The sequence below is a fragment of the Sinocyclocheilus anshuiensis genome, unplaced genomic scaffold (genome assembly GCF_001515605.1).
Source record: "Sinocyclocheilus anshuiensis isolate Anshui unplaced genomic scaffold, SAMN03320099.WGS_v1.1 scaffold777, whole genome shotgun sequence".
Lineage (NCBI taxonomy): Eukaryota > Metazoa > Chordata > Actinopteri > Cypriniformes > Cyprinidae > Sinocyclocheilus > Sinocyclocheilus anshuiensis.
Window position 1 is genome coordinate 959,922 of NW_015540897.1, and position 14,481 is coordinate 974,402.

The window sequence follows — 14,481 nt, forward strand, 5'->3', positions numbered from 1 at the left end:
GTAAGTCCACTGTCTCTTTTCAGTTATCAGAAATGTTCTCATTTATCTCATGATTTCATATGAAGCTTTTAGTTGACGTCACTGGTGTGACCTAATTTATTGTTAGGGAATTGTAAAAAAAAACAAAAAAAACTAGAATACAATTGGATTAAATTACTTAATTTAGAGAGTATACCATGATTGACAACAAGTGGTTTGATACCTAGCAGCAGCCATTTTGTAAAATGCATTTTTCATGAAAATTGTCACTGGTGTTAATTTCAAAAAAATCTCTCTCTCTCACACATACACTCACACACACTCTCTCTCTCTCTCTCTCTCTCACATACACTCACACACACACTCTCTAACACACACACACACACTCACTCACTCACACTCTGCTGAGATGTCCGCCAGGCAATTTTACATCTATTGAATTCTGCTACACTCAAGAGTTAAGATTTAAAGGATGTGGACGTTTCTGTAGAATGACCCAAATAATATTGTAGTAATACTGATTAATATATATGGTTATAATGTCACCCATGAGAATGACTTGCTGTTTGAAGTGATGGAAGAGAAAACTCTGTTGTTGCTTAACACATACCCAGATGCCCTAGTTTTTATTGGGGGAGACTTTAATATTGTGCCCGATAACCAGATGGATAGACTACCACCTAGACAGGCCACTTCTGTTAACTCTAAACTGAAAATATTCATGGACAAATTTAATGTCATCATTTTTGATTAAATACTACTAACTCAAAGCAAAAAAAAAGAAAATAAATATGGTCTGAACTGGGAACTTCTTAAACACGAAGTTGGCAAATGTGTTAAAAATTTTGGCAGTCATCTAACTAAACTTAAAAAACAGGAAGAGATTATCGTTTCTAAAATAGTATCCCTTCATAACAAAGTTCAGTATGGTTTTGTCAGAAGCTGAGCTATTAGAACTTGCTGAATTGCAAACTAAGTTAGACTCAATATACAAGTACAGGGCAGATGGCTCCTTTATTCGCTCTAGAAGAAGATGGCTTGAGCAGGGAGAGCAAAGCACAGCTTACTTTTTTAGAATGGAAAAGAATAATTCTAGAAACTTAACTATTAACTCTCTGAACATTAATGGTACAGTTTCTTCTGACCCTAAACAAATTGGTACTTTTTGTGCAAATGTTTATACTACTCTTTACAAATCTAATTATTGTGAGGACTTGGCATTGTTGTTTTTTCAATCTCTGAAGGGGATTAAGACTTTATCTATTGATGAGAAGATCACCTGTGACAGAGATATAACTGTTGCTGAAATAATAGAATCTATTGAAGCTCTTAAGAACAACAAGTCTCCGGGACCGATGGGCTGGTGGCCGAACTTTACAAAATGTTTGCTCAAGAACTAGCACCTTTCTTACTGGAGACTTATTTAGAAAGCATTGAATCCGAAACACTCCCTCTGACGTTATCACAAGGCCTACTCACTTTAATACCTAAACCTACGAAAGACATTCTTTTTATAGATAACTGGCGTCCAATTTGCCTATTAAACTGTGATTATAACATTTTAGCTTTGATATTAGCCAATAGACTTAAATGTGTGCTGGGCTCAATTATAGATGAAACCCAGTCAGGTTTTATCCCTAAAAGGCATATTGCTAATAATATTTGCCTCGTCTTAGATTTGTTAGAATTGGTTAAGGAGGAGAGTTTTATTCTTTTTTTAGATGTTTATAAAGCTTTTGATTCTCTTGAGCACAAATTTATTTTACAATCTCTGCACAAGTTTGGCATTGGTGATCTTTTGCAAAACTATCCGCACTTTATATAAAAATGGTACCTGCTCAATTAATCTTAAATCTGGTACTTCTTCTAGACTTCTTCTAGCCCAGTCTCACCTTACCTGTTTGTAATAGCATCCCAGCTCCTCACCTCTTATTTGTTGAATAGTAGTTTACAAGGTATCAATATAGCTGATAGTCATATTCCCATAAGCCAGTTAGCAGACGACACCACTCTCTTTCTAAAAGATGATTCACAGGTCCCTGTTGCTATTGATTGTATTAAAGTGTTTTCTAAAGCCTCTGGCTTAACTTTAAATCTAGATAAATGTGAGCTGCTTGCCATAAAGTCCTGCTCTGACTCTTCCCTTTATAATATCCCTGTTAAATCTCATGTATGTTACTTGTTTATAACTATTTGCAAAGTTGACAATATTAGAGGTAGATTAAACTTTGATCCAGTAGTTGCCAAAGCTAAGAAAAAATCAAAGTTCTGGCTCCAAAGGGACTTATCTGTAAGAGGAAGGGCACTCCTTGCCAAAGCTGAGGGTATTTCGAGAGTAACCTATCCTGCTCTCTCTTTATATGTGGATAAGTCTATCTGTGTTGAGGTCGATAGAATGCTTTTTGATTTCCTTTGGTAACACAGGAGACACTATATCAAAAAATCTGTCGTTATAAACTGCTATGATCATGGGGGTCTAAATTTTCTTGACTTTTCTTCCTTAAACAATACATTTAAGATAAATTGGTTGAGGCAGTTTTTGAATGGTCCCGATTCCTTTTGGAAATGCTATTCCCAATTATGTTTTCTCCAAAGTTGGTGGTCTCCCCTTTTTGTTGGTATGTAATTATAATATCTCTAAACTACCTATTAAATTATCAAACTTCCACAAGCAGATGCTATTGGCCTGGCACTTAATATATAAACACAACTTCAGTCCCCACCGTTATTTTATCTGGAATAACCATGATATCTGTTATAAAAATAAATCTATATTTTTAACTGATTGGTTTAAAAATAATATTTTTTTGGTTTCTCAGCTTTTAAATAGTAATGGTTATTTACTTTCTTATTCTGAGTTCTTAAGAAAATATTGTATTCCTGTCATCACTGTAAAAAATGACTTTAAAAAAAAAAAAAAGTGAATTTAACGGTAAAAGACTGTAAAAATGCTACAGTAAAAACCTGTTAAATGCTTAACTTACGGCATTTTACTGTAAATTTAAGTTAAAACTGTAAAACCTAAGACATTGCTACCGTAGTTTTTACGGTAAAATTCCGGCAACCATAGCTGCCGGTTTTTTACCATAAATTTTACGGGTTTTTTTTTTACAGTGCACCCCACGTGATTTTGCCATAGTTATGGACGCCATTCCCAGTGGAGCTATTGCACTTTTAAAAAACTCTGTTGATTCTGTACCCTCCTTTATTTCCCTGACTAATCCCTGTGAAACAGTGATAGGAAAAATTTGCTTTGCGCTCAGCCCTTCTTTCAGGATTAGAAAGATTCGACATCTTTTTCAGAATGATATAACTACTGTTCCTTCTGTTGTATTTCACTGGAGTAATTATCTTTATGATATTCCTTGGAAGAGTGTGTGGTCGTTACCCAATAAATATTTAATTACGAACAAGGTTAAAGAGGTATCCTTTAAATTGCTACATCGAGTTTACCCTGTGAATGTTTATATTAAAAAAATGCTTCCGGAGAAGGATCCTCTTTGTTCCTTTTGTGGAATGGTAGATGAGTCTGTCTCTCATCTCTTTTGGGAATGTACCCATGTAACCATTTTTTTGAAAAAATTCTGTTTATTTATACATTCTTCTCTCTTTGTTTTATGTTTTATTTGTTTTTATCATGTTGAGAAGAATCTAAAGGACAAATATTTTCTAATAAATCTATTTATTTTGCTAGCAAAATTTTTTATACATAAGTGCAAATTTTTGTCTGTAAAGCCCCTATTTCTTATATTTTGTAAAGATCTGAAGTATTACTTGGAAACAATATCTACCTCCAGCAATGTTAAAGCCTTAAAATCGATAGCATTGTGTGCATCTTATAATATTGGTTCTTTCCTATAATGTACAGTTGACTGAATGCTCTGTGACCTTTTGCCTGATTGTTAAAAAGTGCCTTTTGAGGCACCTTTACTTTATATAATGTAATTTATATTACCCCTGGCCCTGTATGTTTGTTGTTGTTGTTTTTTTTTTGTTCTTTATTTCTTTTTGTTTTGTGATTTTGTTGTTACTAGGGTTGTATATTTTTGTATACTTGTTGCTAATCCTAATAAAGGAAGGAAAAAAAACCCCATCCATCTAGTGTCGTGTTTACATTGAAAAACAATCGAAAAGTACTGAAGTTGAATGAAAAAATGCATTCTCTGTGAATGGAGATGGCAGAGTACTTGATAATATTGCATAAAACAAAAACAAAAAATTGCATAGACCAACATATTCGAAAATTCGACTCATTGATATCGAAGAAATGAACACATTTTAGACCATCACATCTTAGATACACAATTTCAGCAGTTCTACCATGAATACAGACAAGTACCAAAAGTAAGTAATTAGGTGCATTCCGATTGTCAGGGTCCCTTCACAGTGTTCACTGCTCCCTACTCCTATAAGCATGGGATATCTGTTGAAGTGGACTTCGCTGACAATAATCGCTCATTTGGAACGCCCTGGAACGTCATCAAAGAACGGCAATGATGGGGTCACGCAGATTATGATATAACATAAATACATATTGTAATTTATTTTAATTTCAAATGTAAATACATACACAATTATGTATCTAATAAATATAGTCAACATTTACATGTTTAGACTGTTAACAGATTGCAGTGATTTCATTTTGTGCGTGCACTTTCTTTCCCACGCGCAGCTTCATAGAAATTCTTCTGAGGTAAATAAAGCAAAATAAAAAATGACAGAGCCTCAGTTGTTTCTTTTGACTTATTTTCACCTATTCATACAATACAATATGCAAATGTAACAATCACCATAACCATTCATAAATACTCTAATTTGAATAGTAATAACAACATTTATTGCAACCCCTCGATTGCAGAGCCTTTTAAAAACTCTTTCAACGGCTCAGCTTTATCGTTAGTTCTGACTGGTGACGCGATGCGCAATGAAAGTTGGGTGATTTTCCCTCTCCACTTCCTGTGAAGTGATGTATTGATGTTCCCTTACTCCCTATGCCGTTCTATATGTTCGCTCCCTTTGGATTGGGATCTCACTTAAGTTGGCGGAATACCCTGTGAAGTTTACTAACACGTAGCAAACTCATGGCGACCCATTTAATAGATCATTATGGTATGCTACATTAGAACAGCAACCGGTGACAAACAAGAACAATACAGTGAAATAATCAACTAACTACGATCAGTTATCTAGCCCTCTAAACATGGAAAAAAAATCATCATACCTTTAGCCCACTGCGTTAGCTGCATTCTTGGCAGGAAGTTTGTGTGTCAGATGTGCTAATGAAAATGTGACTTTGTGAAACAGACCGTTCTTAAATAAATTGTTGCTATAGTAGCCTAATATGAATGCTAGAAGGTCTATACACTTGGCAATTGTGATATTTCAAAAGCCTATTATATTGCATCAGCAAATTCTATTTTCACACTTATTTTGAGCGAGGGGGCAGGATAGTCCTGCATGGTGAGGGGGCCCCCAGCGGTGCCGGCCCTCAATAAATGTACAGTTGTTTTTGGATGACTCTCTGGTGAAACCAAAGTACTGACAATATCCCTACTCTACATTATTTTTGATTATTCACACAGGAAGGAAAGAGACAGGGTCGCCTAGTGATAATCAGATGTTATGAAACCACTCTCAGAAAATCAGCAGTCAGTCAGTATTGAGTAATTTTCACTGAATGGTCTCTAAACCCTAGACTGCCAGACCTGAGCGCTGTTAATCAGTAAAATCACAGAAAATAAAACGGTAAGAGAATACAATTTTGATCAATATATTGAAAGTTTGTTCAGCTTTTAATGAATTTAAAGATTAATGGATTAGCCAATATGACTTAATGTTAAATATTTAAGTATACTTTTAGATTTATGCATTTTCGCATATACACTATACCAGTCAAAAGTTTAGACATACCAACTCATTCTTTATTATTGTTATTTTGCACTTTTAGAATAAAGGTCAAGTCATATTTATATAGCACTTTTATGTCTACAATATTGTTTCAAAGCAGATTCACAGTAATAAACAAGAAAATAACTAATGTTGCAGTTATTCAATTATAAAACCATTTCAGCTGTAAAGCAGCTCTAAAAAGACAATATTGTCATTATTCAGCTCAATTTATGTCAGTGAGTGTGTGTGTGTGTGTGTTGCAAAGGGAATTCACTTCAAATTTCAGGTCAAGTCAGTTGATTGTTGATTCAGTTCAGTTAAATGTTCATTGCCTTAACATTTTAAATTTAGTCAACTCAAATATCCAAGTTGTCACTAGCACAATTTAACATTTCAAGTTGACTAAACTTAAACTTTTCAGGCAGCACAAACACTTTTTAAGTTGAAAATTTTTTTACAGTGTGAAACAAGCTTAATTTGGTTATAAGACACTCTACAGAAGGCAGTTAAGAGAGTCATTAAAATTGTAAAATAACAAAGTATATGAGAATTATCTCATTATCTAATCCAATAAAAATAAAAAATTTACATTTCATAAATTACATTGATTAACACATACTGTACAGAATGTCCAACATTTTGACAGGTAGTGAATCATTTGAGTGAGTTATATCTAAATATGCTGGTTCTAATCATTTTTTTCCCCCACAGTTGGAAGTCAAACGTCTTAAACATGGAAGCTACTACTCCAGATTTCATATACCCTGAATTGGTGACTCCCTGCCCAGAAAACATGCAGAATATGAACAGCACGGTTTTGGTCTTAGTTTACGCCATAGTCTTCTGTCTGAGCTTGCCAGGCAACATGGTGGTGATCTTCGTGGTGAGTTGCATGGAGAACCGCAGGACGTCAACTGACGTTTACCTGATGCACCTGGCCATCGCCAACCTGCTCTTTTCTTTGACACTCCCATTCTGGGCTACATACCTTCACGTCGGCCACTGGATGTTTGGCACAATTATGTGCAAAGTGATTTCAGGCTTGCAGGAAGCTACATTTTACTGCTGCGTCTTTCTTCTGGCATGTATTAGTATCGATCATTACCTGGCCATCATGAAAGCAACCCAATTTCTCACCCAAAAACAGCATCTGGTGGGAAAAGTGTGTGCGGTGGTGTGGCTATGTGCCTTTTTGTTGTCCCTGCCCATTATGATGAATCGTGAGGCCTTTGTGTCCAGTTATATGGAGGAGTATGTATGCCATGACAATTTGACCGCGGAAATCATGGACAGCTGGAGAGTGAGTTGGCGGATTCTCCACCACACTTTGGGATTCTTCCTGCCATTGGCCATCATGATGTTCTGCTATGGTTTCACCATCTGCACGCTTTGCCGCTCGCGTAACAGCCAAAAGCAGAAGGCCATGCGGGTCATCCTATTCGTCGTGTTGGCTTTTATTGTCTGCTGGCTGCCCAATAATATCCTAGAGTTAATAGACAACCTGATGCGAGGCGGCCAGGTGATGGAAACGTGTAAGCTGAGAGACCATATAGACGTAGCCTTGTACGTCACGCAGGCATTGGCTTTCGCCCACTGTGCGATAAACCCCATCTTGTATGCCTTCATTGGAAAGAAATTCCGCAACCAGCTCTTGACGTCTCTCTTTAAGAAAGGCCTGTTGGGGAGAGACACAATGTCGAAATATCGAGTGGGATCTGTTTATAGCTCTGGAAGCACTAGGCAGATGTCAGTGACTCTGTAGTCAACTCTATTCCTCTTATAACATTAAAATGATATGTATTCTTCCTCTTCTGCTTCTGTTAAAGAAATAGTTTAGCCAGAATGCTAATTGTTATCTCATCCCTGTCATAAAAATGCAGAGTTTTGAGGTTGGGTCAATAATGGCAGAATTGTCATTTTTAAGTAGTAAAATAAGAGTGTGCTTGTGTATCTTTGACTTTCTCCAGCTTTTTTACTGATAATGATCTTTGAAAGGTTTTTCTTTGGTTTGAGGCAACATGCCGAGCTTGTGCTTTTTGAGCGCTGTGTACATATCAGAATGATCTGTGAAAAACACTTTGCAGAGCTTTCAGTTTTTGTTGGAAAAGTGTAATAGGTGAAAGTAGAGGTTTTCTGTTTTGTATATTTTTCATCTGTATTTTACCTGTAATTTCTTTCACTTTTTTTTTTTAAAGTTTGAGGTTGGTAAGATTTTTAAATCTTTTTTAAAGTCTCTTATGCTCACCTAGGCTGCATTTATTTGATCAAAAATACAGTAAAACAGCAATGTTGTGAAATGTTATTACAATAAAAAAACTTTTTCTATTTTATTGTTTAAAGCTGTAATTTATTCCTGTGATCAAAACTAAAGTTTCAGCATCATTACTCCATTCTTCAGTGTCACATGATCCTTCAGAACTCATTCTAATATGCTGATTTGCTGCTCATGAAACATTACCATTACCAACAAAAAAAAAAAATCTTTAAAAAATTTCAAAGGTTTTATTAGTTGCTTGTTTCAGGACATGCTATTTTTTGTTCTTACTCTAAAATAATGTAAAAAGCCAATTATGTTTTGTCTTCACGTGTAAATAAAGCTGCTTCAGAAAAAAATGCTTCTCACACTTGTACATTCATTTTTTTTGTTTGAGTAATCAGCCTGCTATGGGTCAGGCAATGACATGATTTCACTAATGTCTCCACTTCCTCTCGACAACAAAACAGAGAGAAGTGAAGCAACCTGTTTTCCTCCTTCAAAGGGCACAACCCTAAAAACATTCAAACATCATAAACAGATATGCAAAATATAGGAAAACTGCACTGTAAAAAAAAAACTCGTAAAAAATGGTAAATGACTACAGCTACGGCTGCCAAACAAAAACCGTAAAATTTAAGTAAAATATCTTAATTGAAATAAAGTGCAAAACCAATAATTTGACAGAAATTTTCATTAAAGGTTTTACAGAAAAGAAAATTATTTTACAACATGCAACATAATACAGTTCACTTCTGTCTTTTTTCATAAACAAACTCTTCTCTAATTCTTAATGCTATGTCCATCTCATAATCTCAGGTTAACCTCATTATCAGTGTTAACCTCAGTTTAAACTATTATCAGTGTGCCTATTTCTGTGAGTGTGAATTAAAAAACACTGGTGAGAGCACTGTTGATCCCTATATTAATACATAAAAAAGACTAAAAGAAGGGTTAGAGTTTAGGTAGTAATCAAAGAATCGGTAGAGAATGAAGTATATATACTAATAAGTATATGAACCGGCCTGTGATAAGCACAATTATTATTTTTTGCTTCTTTCCCAGAAGGGTCCAGGATGTGGTTTCTCACTCTTTGTTTTCCACTGTAGTCAAAAAATACGGAAGCTTCCATACAGTTAGGATCTAAGACACTACTAAGGGGTCTTATCTAAAACACTTTTTTTCTCCTACCTTGAAGGTTGGAGAAAAAAAGTGTTTTAGATAAGACCCCTTAGTAGTGTCTTAGATCCTAACTGTATGGAAGCCCATTTCTAAGGAAGCCCATTTCCACCACATAAGAAAGAAAAAAAAACAATGTTTTAAAAAGTCAAAATTTTGACATTACGAGATAAAAAAGTTGAAATTATGACTTTAAAAAAAATTGAAATTATGATTTATAAAGTCGAAATTATGACTAACAAATTTGAAATTCTGAGATTAAAAAGTAAAAATTATGAATGTAAAAATTGAAATTAAAACTTTATAAATCTAAATTATGACTTGCAAACTCATTTGACACGACACTACACAGGATAGTGGTCTAATGAACTAAGGACTAATTAAGGAGTATATTAAACATGGTTTGACTAATGATGGAATTCTGAGCAAACACACTCTTGAAAGGATTTTAAGCAAGAACCAGCTTTGGTGCAGAAAGAACAAAACCGATGTGGCTGAGGTGGCAGCTTTCATTGAACAGCAATTTCAAACCTCTGGCCAGTCTCATGGTTATAGATGGATGCACCAAAAATGGTGGTTGAATGGTATTGTAACTGATAGGGAAACAGTGCGAGTCCTGCTCTGGCTTTTAGATGGTGAAGGGGTTAATTTGAGGTCAAGAAATTGACTGAAGCGGCGTATGTATCATAGTGGTCCTAACTTTGTGTGGCACGTAGATGGCTATGATAAGCTGAAGCCATTTGGAATTGGAATAAGTGGATGTATAGATGGATTTTCCAGGAGCATAGTATGGCTTGAGGCATACAAGACCAACAATGATCCAAGATTTACACTTCATGGATGTAGCAGTTAAAGCTGGGGGTTGTCCTGCTAGAGTAAGGCTAGATTTAAGAACAGAAAATATTAATGTGGCTGAGATGCAGAGATTTTTGACTTCTTCTGAGGATCGACCAGAAACAGACCATGTTACTTTTGGCCCAAGCTCTGGAAACTAGCACATCGAAAGATGGTGGCTCACTCTGCGAAGTGAATGTGTCCAATTTTGGATAGACCTTTTTGACAAACTGAGAGAAGATGGGCACTTCGCAGACACTTTTTTGGACAAATCATTGGTCCAGTTCTCTTTCCTTAAAGGTGACATATCATGAAAATCGGACTTTTCCAGGTTTTACGTGCTATAATCAGGTCCCCGGTGCATCTACCAACCAAGGAAAGGTGAAAAAGATTAACCCAGTAACTGTCACGGAAACGGGTGTGTGGAGGCAGGCAGGACGACGAGGATGACAAGGATTCCAATAATGACATTTCCCTTCCTGGGCTATACCCGGGAACAGGAGCCCTTCCTGGGCTGGACTCGGGATCAGGAGCTCTTTCTGGGCTTAACTTGGGATCAGGAGCCCTTCCTGGGCCGAACTGGGGATCAGGAGCCCTTCCTGGGCTGTACTGGGGCTCAGGAGCCCTCCGTGGGCTTAACTCGGGAACAGGAGCCCTTCCTGGGCTAAACTCGGGAACAGGAGCCCTCCGTGGGCTATACTCGGGATCAGGAGCCCTTCCTGGGCTTAGTGCAGTCAAATTGATAATATTACTGAATATTAAGTATCTTTTAAACCCCCAAGTGTGTAAAATATCTCTAAAACCAGCTAAACCATGGGGCTGGGCAACTTCTGTCCTGTAGGGCCACTGTCCTGCAGAGTTTAGCTCCAACCCTAATCAAACACACCAGAACGAGCTAATCAGTGTCTTCAAGATCACTAGAAAGCTACAGGCAGGTGTGTTTGATTGGGGCTGGAGCAAAAGACAGTGTGGCCCTCCAGGACCGAAGTTGCCCAGCCCTGAGCTAAACAGACCAGACTAGTCATTTTGGCTGGACTTGGAGACCCGCTAACCTCTTTAGGCTGTAAGAGCATTTTTAGGCATAATATGCACAAAAAGCTGTGATAAATGGTGGGTATTTTACTTGCCATGATGCTTTAAATTGTTGCCTATGAATGTATAATTGTGCTGCTTCTAAGATTCTTATTTTGGCCAAATTTTAAAGGTGACATATCATGAAAATCTGACTTTTCCAGTTTTTAAGTGTTATAATCAGGTTTCCGGTGCATCTACCAACCAAGGAAACGTGAAAAAGATTAACCCAGTAACTTTGTTTTGGGAAGCCTTTTTCTGCAAGCGTCTGAGAAAACGAGCGCGTCTGATTTCGCTCCCTTGGTGATGTGGCAAAGGGATCTCATTATAATATTACCGCCCCTTGATCTGTAAGTTTCCACCCACGGCACCGTCATTTGATTTTGCAAGCGACAACTGTGTACCAGTTCTAATGTCATGGCGAAAGTTTGAGCAAAACATGCAAACTGTTCTGTCTTTGGCTGCACAGACGAGCACAGAACACTATTTAGAGTCCCAGCCTCAGAGGAGACAAGAGAGCAGTGGATTTATTGATTTATTTACTGTATATTGCTACTGCCACACAGATCTAAAATAAACATGCGATTTATTTCCCAGCTGTTTACCTTCACAGACATAACCGACTGTTTTTGTAACTCATGTGTGTTTTTAACGTAAACTTGTGTGCTGTGACAGCCGCTTTCTGTCCGTGTGCTTCGGATGTGTGCACTCAGAAAACCGTATATCAGATGTTTAAACTAATATGGTTTAAAACGCATGATTTCAGCTGGATAAACATGATAATCAGAACCAAAACAGATGTTTTTTGCAGGTCAGAGCTGTAACGGCACAGCTCTATTCTGGAAAAGGAGGCGGGGAGCAGCAGCTCATTTGCATTTAAAGAGACAGGCACGAAAAACAGCGTGTTTTGCGTCCACTCAAAATAGGCATTTTCAAAATGATATAATAAATTATCTGTGGGGCATTTTGGGCTGAAACTTCACAGACACATTCTGGGGACACCAGAGACTTAAATTACATGTTGTAAAAAGGGGCATAATATGTCTACTTTAACAAAATCCAGGTGAGTTTATTTTGTTTATCTCAACTGCCTTGATTGCCTATACATTAACGTCTTTTAATGCACACCTGTAGAGGAGATTGTAGTCACCAATTTTCTGTGGAGTTCAGTAGGCTTAATAATGTCTAAATTTATGTTGGGATACTGTATTCAAAATTATTTGGCTAGGCATTAAAAGTTACAAAAGTATTATTAATATGTTAATACTGTATGTGGTTTAAACCAACAATAATTTTCACATTTTGTTCCATGAATTATGAGAATTTAAAATACTATAGCTGATTAACACGAGAAAAGCTGGCAAGAGTTTATCTAAAACATTATTTAATTTCATCTGAATGGAGTAAGGCTCTATGATTTTGTCCACACAGGGCTTCACAACACACACACACAAAATGCTAAAAATGCGTCCCTATACACTATGCACTATGTACTCAACCATGTAGTGTATGAATTATATAAGGTTATTTTGTCATTCATAATCAGAGTCTGATAGCCCCTCCCCCTTCACTACATAATTAAAGCTGCGACAGTTGAGTGCATAAAGTGTCCAACATTCCACACACATTTTTTTCAGTTCTTTAAGTGCATCATCCAGGTATTTAAAGTGCACTTTTTCTTTTTGGAATTTTCAGTGTGAACACACTACTCGCACTGTTTATACTACTAATCGTCATAGAATAGTGCATGCCACTACTCGATCTGTCCCGGAAACACAATTTGTACTGTGCATGTGCAGAAATGCATCTACTTCCTGTCTGGACAAAAAAAAACAAGGCGTATCTCCAAGTAGTTATAACTGCAGACCGGAGATCTCCAAAATGGGGCGTGAACTCCAAAAGTGGGCAGAACCTCCACCATTTCACCATTGGCTCTGGCTTCGGCCAATTGTTTGGTCAATTGTTCGGCCAGTTGCTTCTCCGTATGTGTGACCTGCATGTATCGGAAGCTATTGAATTGCCCTGTCTAGACTATGCTCCAGATGAACATGCACTTCAAATAGAAATAGATGCTTCCGTGAAATACGTGTGGTATACTAACACATAAACCAATAGGGACATTCTAAAATGCTTAACGTGGCTTAATTTATTTAAACAGTGACATTGTAGAACCAAATTCAGTACAAACCTTATTAATAAAGCATACTTTTTGCAGACAAGCAGAATAGCTCAGAATATGAATGCAACACGCTAAATTAGAAAAACGTTATAAAGAAAAGGTCAGTGTCCTAGCCAGCCAGAGTGGTCTTTGGATTCATAGCCATGCAGCCTGAGAATCGTGACCTTTCGGCTCCATCTTGACCCTCAGAGGCCAGGATTCTGTCTCGGCCCTTCGACCCTTCGGCTCCACCGTCATTCTCACACTTGTACATAAACTTCTGTTGAGAATTCAGTCTGCTCTGGGTCAGGCAATGACATGATTTCACAAATGTCTCCACTTCTCTCTGACAAAACAGAGGAGAAATTACAGAGAGAAGTAAGGCATCTTGGTTTCATGCCAAATGAAGTTACGCTGATAACTTTATATGCCACTAAAATACAGAGGGTGTGTTAAAGTGTTCTTAAATTTAATTATTTAAATTATATTAAAAATATATTAATCTGAATGATTTTACCCAGTGGTTTGTTCATATATAATTTCCTGATTTTTTTACGATTTTATTTACAACAAAAAAAATTGGAAATATGTTGTGGTCAAGCTCAGACATGATAAGACGCTTGCAAGAATAGGATATTTATAAAGGGCTAAAGTTAGCAGCTGTTCACATGGAAGGACGTCAACTCCAAATTTGTTTAGCTGATACCATGATTCCAGTTTCTGTAATTTTATGAAAGGATGGAGTGTTTTCAATTCACACAATCCAGCTAACAGCACAAAGCATTGCAGAATTTGTTGCTGATATTTGTATTAGTAGTGTGTTATTATTACTATATTCCAAATTCAGCAACTGAAACTGTTATCTGTTTAGAATTTGGACAGAACTACAGTAGGGCCAGCAACGTGAACTACAAAGGGAACAAGGAGTCATTTTAGGCATGGTTAGTAGCAACAAGAAAACGCTTGGGTTTTTTTTTGTTTTTTTTTTTACTATTTAAAAATATATAATTTATATATATATTTAAAAAAAAAGATAAAAATAAGAAACACCAGAATATTTCTTAATACATTGCCATTTTTTCATGCTATCATGTTAGTAAACAGGCAACAAGTAAAA

At 36.6% G+C, this 14,481-nt stretch overlaps 1 protein-coding gene and 1 pseudogene across 1 annotated transcript; both read left to right on the forward strand.

Moving 5' to 3' along the window:
- The first annotated feature begins 5,656 nt into the window (after positions 1-5,656).
- LOC107688962 (C-X-C chemokine receptor type 1-like) lies at positions 5,657-7,630 on the forward strand. The gene is made up of 2 exons (XM_016486812.1): positions 5,657-5,724; positions 6,580-7,630. The coding sequence occupies exon 2, from the start codon at positions 6,602-6,604 to the stop codon at positions 7,628-7,630; it is 1,029 nt and encodes a 342-aa protein (XP_016342298.1). The 5' UTR covers positions 5,657-5,724; positions 6,580-6,601.
- A 256-nt stretch (positions 7,631-7,886) lies between these two features.
- Positions 7,887-10,449, forward strand: LOC107688958 (uncharacterized; annotated as a pseudogene).
- The last annotated feature ends 4,032 nt before the right edge of the window (positions 10,450-14,481 follow it).

Bases quoted from the DNA above. Each gene is read 5' to 3' on its own strand.
- LOC107688962 (XM_016486812.1), top strand. From the start codon at position 6,602: ATGGAAGCTACTACTCCAGATTTCATATACCCTGAATTGGTGACTCCC.